The sequence below is a fragment of the Podarcis bocagei genome (genome assembly GCF_964188305.1).
Source record: "Podarcis bocagei genome assembly, chromosome: 8".
In the NCBI taxonomy this organism is placed as follows: Eukaryota; Metazoa; Chordata; class Lepidosauria; order Squamata; family Lacertidae; genus Podarcis; species Podarcis bocagei.
In genome coordinates, this window is record NC_138133.1 from 64,122,190 (window position 1) to 64,135,080 (window position 12,891).

Sequence of the window (12,891 nt, forward strand, 5' to 3'; positions counted from 1 at the left end):
TCTAAAGTCGCAGGGAGAGTGAGAGTGAACGGGAAGCAAGGGGAGAAGCAGCCCTCACACACACAGAGACACACAGAGTGTGGATTCTAAAGTCGCAGGGGCGCAGGGAGAGTGAACGGGAAGCAAGGGGAGAAGCAGCCCTCACACACAGAGACACACAGAGTGTGGATTCTAAAGTCGCAGGGAGAGTGAGGGTGAACGGGAAGCAAGGGGAGAAGCAGCCCTCACACACACAGAGACACACAGAGTGTCGATTCTAAAGTCGCAGGGAGAGTGAGAGTGAACGGGAAGCAAGGGGAGAAGCAGCCCTCACACACACAGAGACACACAGAGTGTTGATTCTAAAGTCGCAGGGAGAGTGAGAGTGAACGGGAAGCAAGGGGAGAAGCAGCCCTCACACACACACAGACACACAGAGTGTCAATTCTAAAGTCGCAGGGGCGCAGGGAGAGTGAAGGGGAAGCAGGAGGAGGAGAACGGTAGCTCAAGCACACACACACACACAGCCCCTACAGTGCCTAATCCAAAATCGGACAGCAAAAAACTGCAGGCAGGGACAGAGAGCAGGGGTTGTTTTAAAGCAGCCAACTCCCGCTCTGCTTCTCTCCCTCCTCCCCGGCTCCGCTAGCTGACAGGAGCCGCTTACACCCGCTTTGCTGTTTCAAAGTGAGCCACGGACTGCTCACGACTGCAGCAGATTCCCCCGCCATCTGTAGGCATTCGCTCCATAACACGCACAGACATTTCCCCTTACTTTCTAGGAGGAAAAATCTGCGTGTTATGGAGCGAAATTTACGGTATATAGTGTATCTATATGGTGTTTTGCAAAGAATAGATATGAGAGGCTCTTATGTAAAGAGCTTACGATCTGAAATAGAGATAGTGAAACAACCCTTTTAAGGGTTGAAGACAGGGTACATATGGAATAATATGTGATTATGTCCATTACCTTTGCTTTGGCTTAGTTACAAAAAGAAATTGGGAGTGGGATAGTTTTCAGATGCTTCCTGGAAAAGGTGAGTTTTGTGGAGGAACTTGAAGGGAGGTGGTCAAATGAAGACCACCCGAGAGGCATGTGTGATGTTGTCTAGAATTATAAAATAAATACTGTTCTCATCCTAACTAAATTGATGCAAGTTTTATTCAGGTCCATTAATAATTTTTGTAGGTTTAGCACAAATATGTGTAACAAATATAAAAATACTTATTTTGACAATATTTCTGTGCTGTTTCCAACAGAATAGACAATCAAACACCATCAAGCTCTGTAGTACAGAACTCATTCCCTATACATGCAGTTAATGGAGACAGTGGAGACAGCACACCATCTCCTCCTCATATTGCAAGCAGACCCAAAAATACACCAGCACCAAAACCACTTACAAGCCAGTCTGATGACGTTGGTAAGAATACAGCCTTTTCGACTACTTGATTATTATCTTTTTTCAGGGAACTCCGTATTAATTATAGGAAGTAGTGTGCTAGCTAGTCTGGACTATGGCAGCATTTTCATGTATGAAGTCAGATGTGGTGCAGGTAAAAACTTCACTAAAAATAATAATTAGTCTTATAGTGTGCTCCCAACAGGTCTTTGGCATGCCAGGACTTGCATTTGGCACCTTTCAGTTTTTGCATCAAATGCTTGCACTTGTGAATGCTTCCACTCATGAGCTCCCAGCCAGAGTAAATCTGTGCTGAAAGCGGGGTTTGTAGTCTCTGCAGATCAGTGGATTTGCATTTACTACGAGCATCTTTCAGCAGGGAACTTCATTTTCAGTTTTCAGCAAAATAAATAAATAATAATAATAAAATCAGCACACTTTAGAGTGCACTCCTGAGTCTTTCCTTTGAATTTGGGTCGCCTAACATCATGACATCAGTGGACTATGGTGGTTAAGGGATCTAAGGATCTGTACTGCTACCTCTAACTTACATGTATGTGGTGTTCCATTTCCCCCCTTTGTGCTGCTTCAAATACTGTTCTGAAGAATCTCCTGGCCATTTGAAGCAGCTTTTGGGGAGGAAGAGCTGTTGTGGAATGTGTGCTGAAAGTGAAAGAATGATGTTTGATTTATTTCTTTACCTACTTTAAATTATTAATCATAAGCAATCTGTTTCTAAGAGAGAGTAAATTATAAAACAAGGCTGTTTGTGATCTCCAGTGTTGCCTATCAGTTGACAGAAGGAAATTGGTCAGTGGAATGTGCAGGGAGGCAATTTTGATTGTCCCCCTGCATCACCCCCCCCCCAAAAAAAAATCCCTAAACTGCTTTGGAGGGTCCCTCAAGCTTATGAAACAGATGTAGAGGATGCACAGTTTGTACAGGGAGGAAAAAGATTTACAATTGTAAGCTTCCCTTCTGTCAGTGAATAGACACTCCTGAATACTACCCTGTTTATTTAAATTAAGACTTAGATAACCAAGAAAGGCAAACTTAAACTGCTTGCTTGGTACAAACATTCAGATCAAAACAATAATATTTGAAACATCATACATATGTTATCTTTTTTTAATGAATAGAAAGAAACAGTTTTGCCTTTCTAAATTCAGAGAAAGCATTCAGCAGTGTAGAATTGCCATACTGCTTTGAACAGAAGGGGGCTGGCCGAAACTGGATTGCCACCCATCGTTTCCCTGGCAGTGCCCTGAGCTGTTGCTTGGGTGGCTAAAAAGAAAGTGGGATGTGATCGCCAAGAAAACATGATTCATTATTAGAAATAGTCATCTTTTGCAATGGATAATTAAACATCTTCTTTGGCAAAGCGATAGCAGTGAAAAGGATATTAATGCCAATGCTAAATTTATTGTTTAAACCTTTGCCTAGCAAGTGGTTTCTTTAAAAAGGCTCAATAACTTTGAGGGCGGGGGTCAGGAATTTTACTTTTTGAAATATGGGAACCCTAGTACAAGCTAAAAATAAAATAAGTCTTTCCATCTCAATTTTAAAAAATGTATGACCATGTTAATTGTACTATAAACTGGATTAAAAATCAGTAGTTACAGTGATTTCATCTAAAGAAGTGACTATTGGCTATTAGTATTAGTATTAGTGTTACTTCAGTACTATGGGACACAGGTGGTGCTGTGGTTTAAACTGCTGGCAGATCATAAGGTCAGCAGTTCAAATTCTCGTGATGGGGTGAGCTCCCGTTGCTTTGTCCCAGCTCCTGCCAACCTAGCAGTTCAAAAGTGTAGCAGTGTGAGTAGGTAGATAGGTACTGCTGCTGTGGGAAGGTAAACAGCATTTCCATGCGCCAGAGTGGTTTAGTCATGCTGGCCACATGACCCGGAAAGCTGTCCACAGACAAATGCCAGCTCCCTCAGCCTGAAAATGGAGATGAGTGCCACACCCCATAGTCAAATTTGACTGGATTTAACCATCCAGGGGCCCTTTACCTTTACCTTTACCTACCACTGGAACTGCAATCTTGTGTATGCTTAGGTGCAATTCCCTTGCCCCTCCCGTTCTCATAATACTAGAACTTGGAACTATAAATGGAGTAGAATGTTGGAAGAATCAGGACAAAGGAAAGTACTTATTCACACAGCACATAGTTAAACTGTAGAATTTGCTCTCATGAGAGGTAGTGAAGGCCAGCAGTTTGGATAGCTTTAAAAGAGGATTAAACAAATTCATGGTGGTTATGTTCTGCCTCTACTATTGAAGGCAATATGTTTCTGACTATCAGTTGCTGGGAACTTCAGGTGGGAAGCATACGGTTGTGCTCAGGTTCTGCTTGCACACTTCCCATGGGTATCTGGTTGGCTACTTGAGATCAGGATGCAGCAGGCTCTTCTTATTTTCGTATGTAAAGAATAGCAGTGGCTGCCAATTTGCTACCACACTACGTGCATGTTGAAACTGATGCATAAAGCCATATACAGCATGGAACAAGAATACTCCCATCTCATCCCTTATACCACATTGACCACTATGCTTTGCAGAAGAGGACATCCTGCATATACTATCTTGTCAGGCGGTCCATTTGGAACCTCCCATTATATATCAGACAGGTGCTGTCTATAGTGGGGGTTTTGTCACATGTTGAAGTCTTTTCTCTTTTAACAAACCATTTAAATGGAAACTTTTATCCCAGTTGAGGATATTGGAAATAGTTTTAGCATATGCAATTATTTTATATATGTTTTTATTGTATTGTGGAAATGCTTTGAGATACAGTTGTACCTTGGTTCTCAGACAGAATCTGTTCTGGAAGTCCGTTCAACTTTTGAAAACCAAGGCGCGGCTTCTGATGGGCTGCAGGAGCTTCCTGCACTCAATCGGAAGCCACAGAAGTTGCATCGGATGTTCAGTTTCCCAAAAAAGTTTGCAAACCAGAACACTCACTTCTGGGGTTGCGGCTTTCGGGAGCCAAAACGTTTGAGTCACAAGGCATTTGAAAACCAAGGTACAACTGTAGTTAATAGGAAGCAATTCATAAACGAACGAACTAAATAATAAACTTCTACTACTTAGTTTCGAGTGAAGTAAAAACACTGTTTGTGGAGCTTGAGGAGGAAAGAAGAATCTGACTAATACATTTATGGGTCTCATCTTTTTTACACCAGGCATCTAAATGTTGCCTTTTATTTTTATAATATTTTTATTGTTTTATTATGACATCAATTTTCCTTTATCTTTTAAAATTCAGGATGTAACTTTATGTTGTCAATACAATATGTTCTCTTTTTCTGCATCCCAGTTAATTGTGAGTCAACTATGATGGAGACTGATAATCATTCTGCCTCTGAAACTCTTATGGATTCTGGTGAGGCATCTTCTACATCTGTAGACTGTACTCCAGCTACTGTAGAACCTTCTTTAGCAACAGAAGTTACTAGCAACTCTGAAAGCAACACATCTACAACTGCTCCCAGTGTATCTGCTGGGCTTGATGCTGTTGCTCCCACAGATACTGCATCTTCTAGTACAAGAAGTAATGTAACTACAGAAGCAGCGAAACCAAGAGACTCTTCAACTGTGTCTGGGGAAACTGTAAGGCAACAGCCTGGTAGCAACAGCATAGAACCTTTGCCCCCAGGGTATGTGGGTTTTGTTTTCATTAATAATACAATAATGCTTAGACCAGAAAAGTTATCCTTAGATATAGAAATGTTATTAATTCCCTTAGTTGTCTATTGGATAGGTTCAGGTAACAAAGAGTCTGGTGAACCCTTAAAGACTAACCAATTTATTATGGCATAAACTTTAATGGATTGCTGTCCATTTCATCATATTACATCATGAACACTGAAGTCAGAGGAAAATGAAATTTAGAAAGTACAGATAGCATATTAGATATGTAACCAAGAGCAGTAATTCACAAAACAATTGTTGATAATACAGACATCCTGGTATTCATAAGCCACTTGAAACATGTAGTGTTATTAAAATCCATCATCCCAGTTCAATCCACAAGTGACTGCATTGATCCTCTTGATGTATTGTAAGTCAGTGGTTTTATGTTTTAAGTTCCTTTGTTCAAATGTTGCCACTTTAAGGTTATTTACCAGGATGGTTAAAGAGTTGTCTCACTAGTTTTTAACTAGTTTTTAAGATTTATGCCCATTTATTGTTTTGCATAGGGTCTAGCATGTTTTTTTCTTTGTAGAATGCAGAAGAGCATTGCTGACAAATGATGACACATATCAGGTTGGAAGATGAACTGGAGAATGAATGTTCTAGATAACATTATTCAGTCTTGAAATAATGTTGCAGAGCAGACATATGGACAGAGTTGGCATCTGAGTCTGATACATAGTGGTCCTCGTTTTCCTGTTTCTTATTGAATTGGATTTAGATTAAGTTAGTTTATCTTAATTCCCAATAAAATCAATGCGACTTAAGTCATGTCTAACTTGACCTAAGTTCAGCCAATTTTGTCTGGATCTAACCTACTGTATATAAAATGCATGACCAAAAGATGGTCAGTGCTTGCAGTTGAGTAGAGTAGTGATTGGGAATTGATTTTCACCAGTGGGCTGCATCCTTATATCCCCTGCCACTTGTGGGCTGACTTTGACAATTGTGCACAACCACCCACCTGCTAGCCACCTAAAGTCATAATGACACCAGGTGATTGACAGCTGTCAAAGCTCAAAAGAGGCCACTAGCCTCCAGTCAGCTGACTAGTGGTTACAGCAACCTCCTTTGAAAGTGGACTGTTTGGCAGTGGAAAACACACTTTCAAAGAGGCCTCCTGAAACTGATTCATGGTTAAAGCAAGCCCATTTGAAAGCCACTTGAACAAAGTAATTTGGATCCAGTCCTCCAAATTGACTTCAAAAGGCCTTGATGCAGATGAAAAAATGCTCTTTTTGGAGAAAATGGTTTGAATGGAAGCTGCTTCCTGAAAATGAAGAAAGTGAGCCCCCTTAACTGCATTGGAGCGTTCCTGAAAGGAAAGATTCATTAAGTGAATCTTTCAGAAAGTGACAACACTATTTTCTGTTAATGGTGTTTTACCTCTTTTGTATTTTTATAGATGGGAACAGAGAAAGGATCCTCATGGTAGAACCTATTATGTTGATCACAACACAAGAACAACAACCTGGGAAAGACCGCAGCCTTTGCCACCAGGGTAATAGATAAGTTGTATGTTAACTTGCTGTGTGTCATTGCAGACTTTTATAGTTGTTTTACTTACTAAATACACAAATTGAAATATTTTTTAGAGGATTGTGTTAGTTATGGAATTTTCTGTGCAATTCCTTAATAAAATAAATGCTTGTACAGTGGTACCTCTGGTTGCGAATGGGATCCGTTCCGGAGTCCCATTCACAACATGAGCAGAACGCAACCTGCATCTGCGCATGCGCGGGTCGTGATTTGCCGTGTCTGCGCATGCGTGTGACGTCATTTTGTGCGTCTGCGTGAGCGGCGAAACCCAGAAGTAACCCTTTCTGGTACTTCCGGGTCGCTGCGGGATGCAACCTGAAAAAAAACATATCATGAAGCAAACGCAACACGAGGTATGACTGTATTTAATAATTTTCCTTAGAAGCAGAGATGCAAAAAAATTTCTCACGCATGTATCTTAATTTTTTAAAGACCCATAAATGTGGCTCCTAAGGTACATTAACTCAAAGACATTCACAGAAGACAAGTTCCCCGTTCTTGTTCTTTTTCCCTCGGTCTTCCGTGCCCTCTGAAGGGTGAGGGACCCTCCTAAACAATTGGATGTGATGTAGGGCCTGCTGATACAGAGGTGGGGAAGTCACCCAAAATTAGATGGAGGTCTACAGAAGGAAGAGGTGACGGGAGTTGTTTGAACATTATTAATTAAATACTTTAGGATCCAAACTATAGTAAATGAATTTTTCTGTAGTTTTCTTTGCATGTTGGTACTGTAATACTACTGTCCTCTAAAAACTTTGGTATGCAAGTAACTGAATTTTGTCATCTGTTGGTAGTGATATCAGGAAGCTGGAGAAAATGCTGAAATGGCAGGGCATACCTTGCTTTTTATCTGTTTGTTCTGTTCATTCTTTTATAGAAAATTTCAGATTGCTCTGAATTAGGCCATACTGCCAGATCTCTGTATTCAAATTAGTTAGGCTTTTTTGGGATGACTTTCAGCGAGTCTCACCAACAGCTTGCTCCTAAGTGGAGGAATGAGTAGCCTCTGTATCAAAAGCTTCAAATGGTGCTCATTTAGAACCCATGTAACTATTGATATTATAGCTCTATCAGCGTGTTTCGTGCTTTACAAAATAGAGGATAAATCCATGCTCCAAGGAGCATACAATCTACAATTTGCTAAGGAGGTTGGGATAAATAAGAAGAATATGCATTTCAGTTACATGTTTTTACACTTACAAATGGGGTGTCTGGCCTTAGTTTTCAAATGCTTTGATTACAAGATTGAGAACTGACTTTGCAGCAGATTTCTCACTTTAGAATTCTGTCATAGACCTTTATTTTGGGTTTTTTTCTTTGCTTGTAAAGCAAATTTAGTTTGTGCTTATTTTGTATTCTAATTCCTTCCTTTCTTGAGAGAAGAAAATTGCATATTTTTCCTGCTTGCATGTTTCAGAACTTGCACTGATACCAGAAGAAGCAAAATTCAGTTGTGTTGCTACTGCAGGAGACAGTACAACTAAGATTTAGCATGCACTATTCTATCACTTAAACTGTTTCAAAAAATGACTTTGTGCCACTTAACACTGGCAGAAACTCTGAGGCAGGTATTTAAGTCTGTGTTTGTTTTCTGATCCCACACTTTATTTTATAATATTGTAATTAGAAAGAAGAACATTTGAAAGGCTTAGATTTATAAGGCAAAATAATGAAGAAAATGTAGTAAATTATTTTTGCATTTTGACTGGAAAGAAAATAGCTTCCAATGTTTCTTAGGTGGGAAAGAAGGGTGGATGATCGTGGCAGAGTTTATTATGTGGACCATAATACAAGAACAACAACATGGCAACGACCTACGATGGAATCTGTCAGAAATTTTGAACAATGGCAGTCCCAGCGAAATCAACTGCAGGGAGCTATGCAACAGTTTAACCAACGATACCTCTATTCGGTAAATTTACAAAGTTATGAAACATTTTGAGTTCTTGTTTTTCTCTTTACCTTCCATTAGATGTTTGATGCATGTTATATGCAGCTGCATACTGAGACCATGTTATATATCATGGCTGGGTTCAGATGCATTACAAAGCTATGGTTTCTTGATTGGCTTGTTTGGACATTTGTCCATAGCTTCGTAAACCATCAAGTTCTGACTTACTGTCTCCATTTGTTAATAATTGTTATTCCAGATTCCCCTGGTTTAGGTGTAATGAACAACTCTGGCTTAATGCTGGGGAACTCTGCACCAAGGCTGGTGTTCAAGGGGAAGGGTAAGATGATTCTTATAATAAACCATGCAGCCGTTGTCTTTCACTGAGTGGCCATGGACCAAAGTTTGTTTGGGGCTTGGCAAACCTGGATCTGAAACCACAGTTTGAAACCAATGTTGTAGCTGAAGTTTTCGGTAACGCTGGTTTGCTGTTATGTCTGAATTCAAAGGAGGAATTCCTAGGTGCAGGGTTTCCTAAAGACTTACAGTGCCTCCTTGTTAAGTCTTAGCTTTCAAGCCAGAGCTTTGTAACTTGTGTTGTTGTTTTTTCATTTGTGTCTTCAGAAGTAGCAAACTGGTTGGATCTAGTCGTAAGTTAGTTTCACATAGATTGTACTGAAATTAATGTGAAAAGTCAGCTTCATTTATTTGAACATGAACAAAGTGCAACTAAACTTAGTCTTGTCCCATTCCTTTTGCAAGTTGATTATGTTATGAATCTATCTGAAGAAGATTAATAACCGATAACAGAACCGTAGCCAATGTGCCAACTTTTCACTGAAGTTCACAGTGCAGAATCTCTGTGGAGATCACTGTGCTTTATGGACAATTCTGAACTGTTTTTATTTAAATCTAAATTTCACGAGACAACTCTGTTGCTTAGATTGTATTGATATTCCAAATTATTTAAACTAGGTGTATACCTGTCTGAGATGCATTCCTTCCCCATGTGCAGATAACCATGTGGGTTTAGAAGAGCAGAGGGTGATTGATCATACAGTCTTAAGTATATATATTGTTCTATGGTGGGTACCCACAACACTTTACAAAAAGTGGAAAAGCCAACTGATCACCTTCTGGTACAAATGCAGTCCAGATTTAGTCTACTTGTGTTGGCCTCGGACATGGGGAGTGTTCTACCTAGTTAGAAGCAAAGTTATCAACAGGTCACCTGGAATAAAAAAGAGATGAATTACAGCAGACAAGGAGATGACGCCTTCTTTCTATATCACCTTCTCTGTGAAGAAAGCTTGCAAAGTGAATAGTGCTACCTGTCACACAGCACATGTTCAGCCTGTCTGTTGTGGAGAAAGAAAGAAAGAAAGCCAGCTGGAAATCTGAAGCTGGAAATGGTAGGATAGAAAGGATGTAAAAAAAATTAAAATAAATCATTTAAATTTAGTTGTGAAGAGAAGCTTGTTAAATATAGAAATAGTGTTTTTTATAGACTTTTAAAAAAATAAATAAATTATTGTATATTTTGTCTTATGTCTTCACTAGGCTTCAATGCTGACTGCGGAAAATGATCCACTTGGTCCTTTACCACCAGGCTGGGGTAAGAAATGTAAATAGCTTCGTGAAATAGACACCTATTTATAGTTAACTTTGCTTTAAATGGTTCATTTCTATTACAGAAAGGAGAGTTGATTCAAATGATAGAGTGTATTTTGTAAATCACAACACAAAGACAACACAGTGGGAAGATCCACGGACTCAAGGGTATGTTCATGTGTGTTTTCTATTCATAAATCAAGGCTAAAGTAGGTGTAAAGTGATTGGGGTTTTAAAGAAATATATTACGTTTATATTTTTCAGCTTACAAAATGAAGACCCCCTCCCTGAGGGCTGGGAAATCAGATACACCAGGGAAGGTGTAAGATACTTCGTTGATCATAATACACGAACAACTACCTTCAGTGATCCTCGTACTGGTAAATCCTCTGTGTAAGTGAGATGTTGATGGAGATTTTAAAATATTTGCATTCATAGTACATAGGAGTAATAGTTTTACTGCTTAGGTAGTAGGCAGTGGATCTCTTATGAATTTTGGTGGTGGCTAATTGATTCAATATGTACATGGGTTGTTTAAGGTGTACATGAGTTACACCTTATGAGGTATGACTTTTTAAGCATTAGATGATATTTTAAAACTGACCTTGAAGCATGAAGCATGTATGCTGCAACCTTTTCACTGTATCTGAAGGAAATCTACAAAACTGCTGAGGACTTGAAAGTGTTGTAAAATCTTGATTTTCTGCTTAGTAAATTTAGCTATATTTCATTACAGAAATAAAGGACCACAAATTGCTTATGAACGCAGCTTTAGGTGGAAGCTAGCTCATTTCCGCTACTTGTGTCAGGTAATGCTGATCAAATGATAGTGTAAACTTCAATTTGCATTTTGTATTTTTTAAAATTTGCATATTGTATTTCATGATTTACTGTCTGTTTGTAGTCAAATGCTCTTCCAAGCCATGTGAAGATCAATGTATCCAGACAAACATTGTTTGAAGATTCCTTCCAACAGGTAAGACAATGTTTACATTATCAAACCTGGTAAAAATAGCTAGATTCCTTTCTAACAGCTCTTCACTTACCTAGTGTCTAGTAGGAAATAATTTGTGTAATTAGTCTGTATAGGACTGAGTCAACATGTGGGAGGGCTTTTCATTTCAAGGAAAGGATGTTCTGGGGCTGCATAAACTGAGGGAAAATATTTGCCTGTCTGTCATGTGGAGGTGGGAGGAAGGAACGATTTCCACATTGTCTAGGCAGTGTTATATTTTGAGAAAATGTGGAGCATTACTCAGTTACCTGAAAGGGATAAAAACAAACCCATCTTCATAACCAAGTATGTGAAGCATTATCTTGGTAATATAGATGTTTCCTCCCACTTCACAAATGCAGTGCTGCCCCATTTTCCTTCAGAGATGATGCTATATAGCCATCATTGACTAATTCACCATTTCATGGATTGCATGATCCATAACTGGCTGGGAGCATGTACAGTGGTACCTCGAGTTACAAACGCCTCAGGTTACAAACGCTTCAGGTTACAAACTTTGCTAACCTGGAAGAGTTACCTCGAGTTGATAACTTTGTCCCAGGATGAGAACAGAAATCGTGTGCCGGCGGTGCAGCGGCAGCAAGAGGCCCCATTAGCAAAAGCACGCCTCTAGTTAAGAACAGTTTCAGGTTAAAAATGGACCTCCGGAACGGATTAAGTTCGTAACTAGAGATACCACTGTAGTAAGAGAGAAGAAAGGACATCTGAAAAACTGTAGAGAGGAAACAAAGTATCTGCAAATTAAAAGAGGCAGAAAAAAGATACGTTGGGAGAGTTAAACACCCCTTAAATTTTTAATGGATAAATTTGTTTAATTCTATATAAAACCACATCACATTGTATCAAAATTCATGTGTAATATATTCTACTAAGTTGTTTACTATTTTGCCTTGTATTGTTCAACATTACTTTCATTTGCATTCACCAATTTGTATACAGATCATGGCTTTAAAACCCTATGACTTGCGAAGACGATTGTACGTTATATTCAGAGGAGAAGAAGGATTGGATTATGGTGGCTTAGCTAGGTAAATTATTAATAATTTCTCTTGAATTTTTTCTTGTATGTATTTATTGACTAGAAACCTACCTTGCTCCATAAATTTATGGAGTATCTGGAGAAAAAAAGAGAGGTGGGTTATTGAAGTTGCCTGCATGATACAAAACTAAGCTAGAGACTATGCTGGTAAGAGACTGCTATAACAGTTTTCTTATGAGAATATGCTAGCTTATCGAGGTTTTAAGTGTGGTCTGGAAAAAAATCATAGGGGAAAGTGGAGAGGCTTGACATTTAAAATGTAATGAACATGCTGGGAGCAAACGATTGGGGAAATTGCGGTGGTTCAGCATTCCTTTTTCTGTGACCAAAACAACTTGGAGCTTTCCCCAAGCAAGTCTCTCCTCTCATAATCTTTGGCAGCAAAGGGGCTTTCTAGGTTTAGGATGAGGTGGCTGAGAGGAAATACACTGAGTTCAAGTCTCCTTTTTGAAATCTTCTCAGTGGCAAATATTTTCTTGAAGCCCAGTCCTCAGCAGTGAAGGAAAACTGCATGCATACTAGGTTTATTCAGAGCAGTTTTAAGGAATAGCAAGGGGCTTTTCCTCTGCAAAGGTAGAAGGTATATACCATGGGAAAAGACTCTTAACTGGGCAATTGGGCAGCTTCCGAGACTTTCAGCATCTATATATATATGGATGTTGGAGCTTGCAAGTAGATTGTATCTGTGCACTATACCCTAAATTGTGATTAATCT

The 12,891-nt window shown here is 39.3% G+C and overlaps 1 protein-coding gene across 2 annotated transcripts in view; it reads left to right on the forward strand.

Moving 5' to 3' along the window:
* WWP1 (WW domain containing E3 ubiquitin protein ligase 1) overlaps positions 1-12,891 on the forward strand; it is a 55,731-nt gene that overhangs the window by 26,417 nt on the left and 16,423 nt on the right. For both annotated transcript variants that reach the window (XM_081204479.1, XM_081204478.1), the window contains exons 7-16: positions 1,240-1,403; positions 4,705-5,044; positions 6,487-6,582; positions 8,358-8,532; positions 10,072-10,126; positions 10,206-10,290; positions 10,387-10,515; positions 10,859-10,931; positions 11,027-11,098; positions 12,077-12,165. In XM_081204479.1, coding sequence (XP_081060605.1) covers positions 1,240-1,403; positions 4,705-5,044; positions 6,487-6,582; positions 8,358-8,532; positions 10,072-10,126; positions 10,206-10,290; positions 10,387-10,515; positions 10,859-10,931; positions 11,027-11,098; positions 12,077-12,165 — 1,278 coding nt within the window. The remainder of the gene's footprint in view (positions 1-1,239; positions 1,404-4,704; positions 5,045-6,486; positions 6,583-8,357; positions 8,533-10,071; positions 10,127-10,205; positions 10,291-10,386; positions 10,516-10,858; positions 10,932-11,026; positions 11,099-12,076; positions 12,166-12,891) is intronic.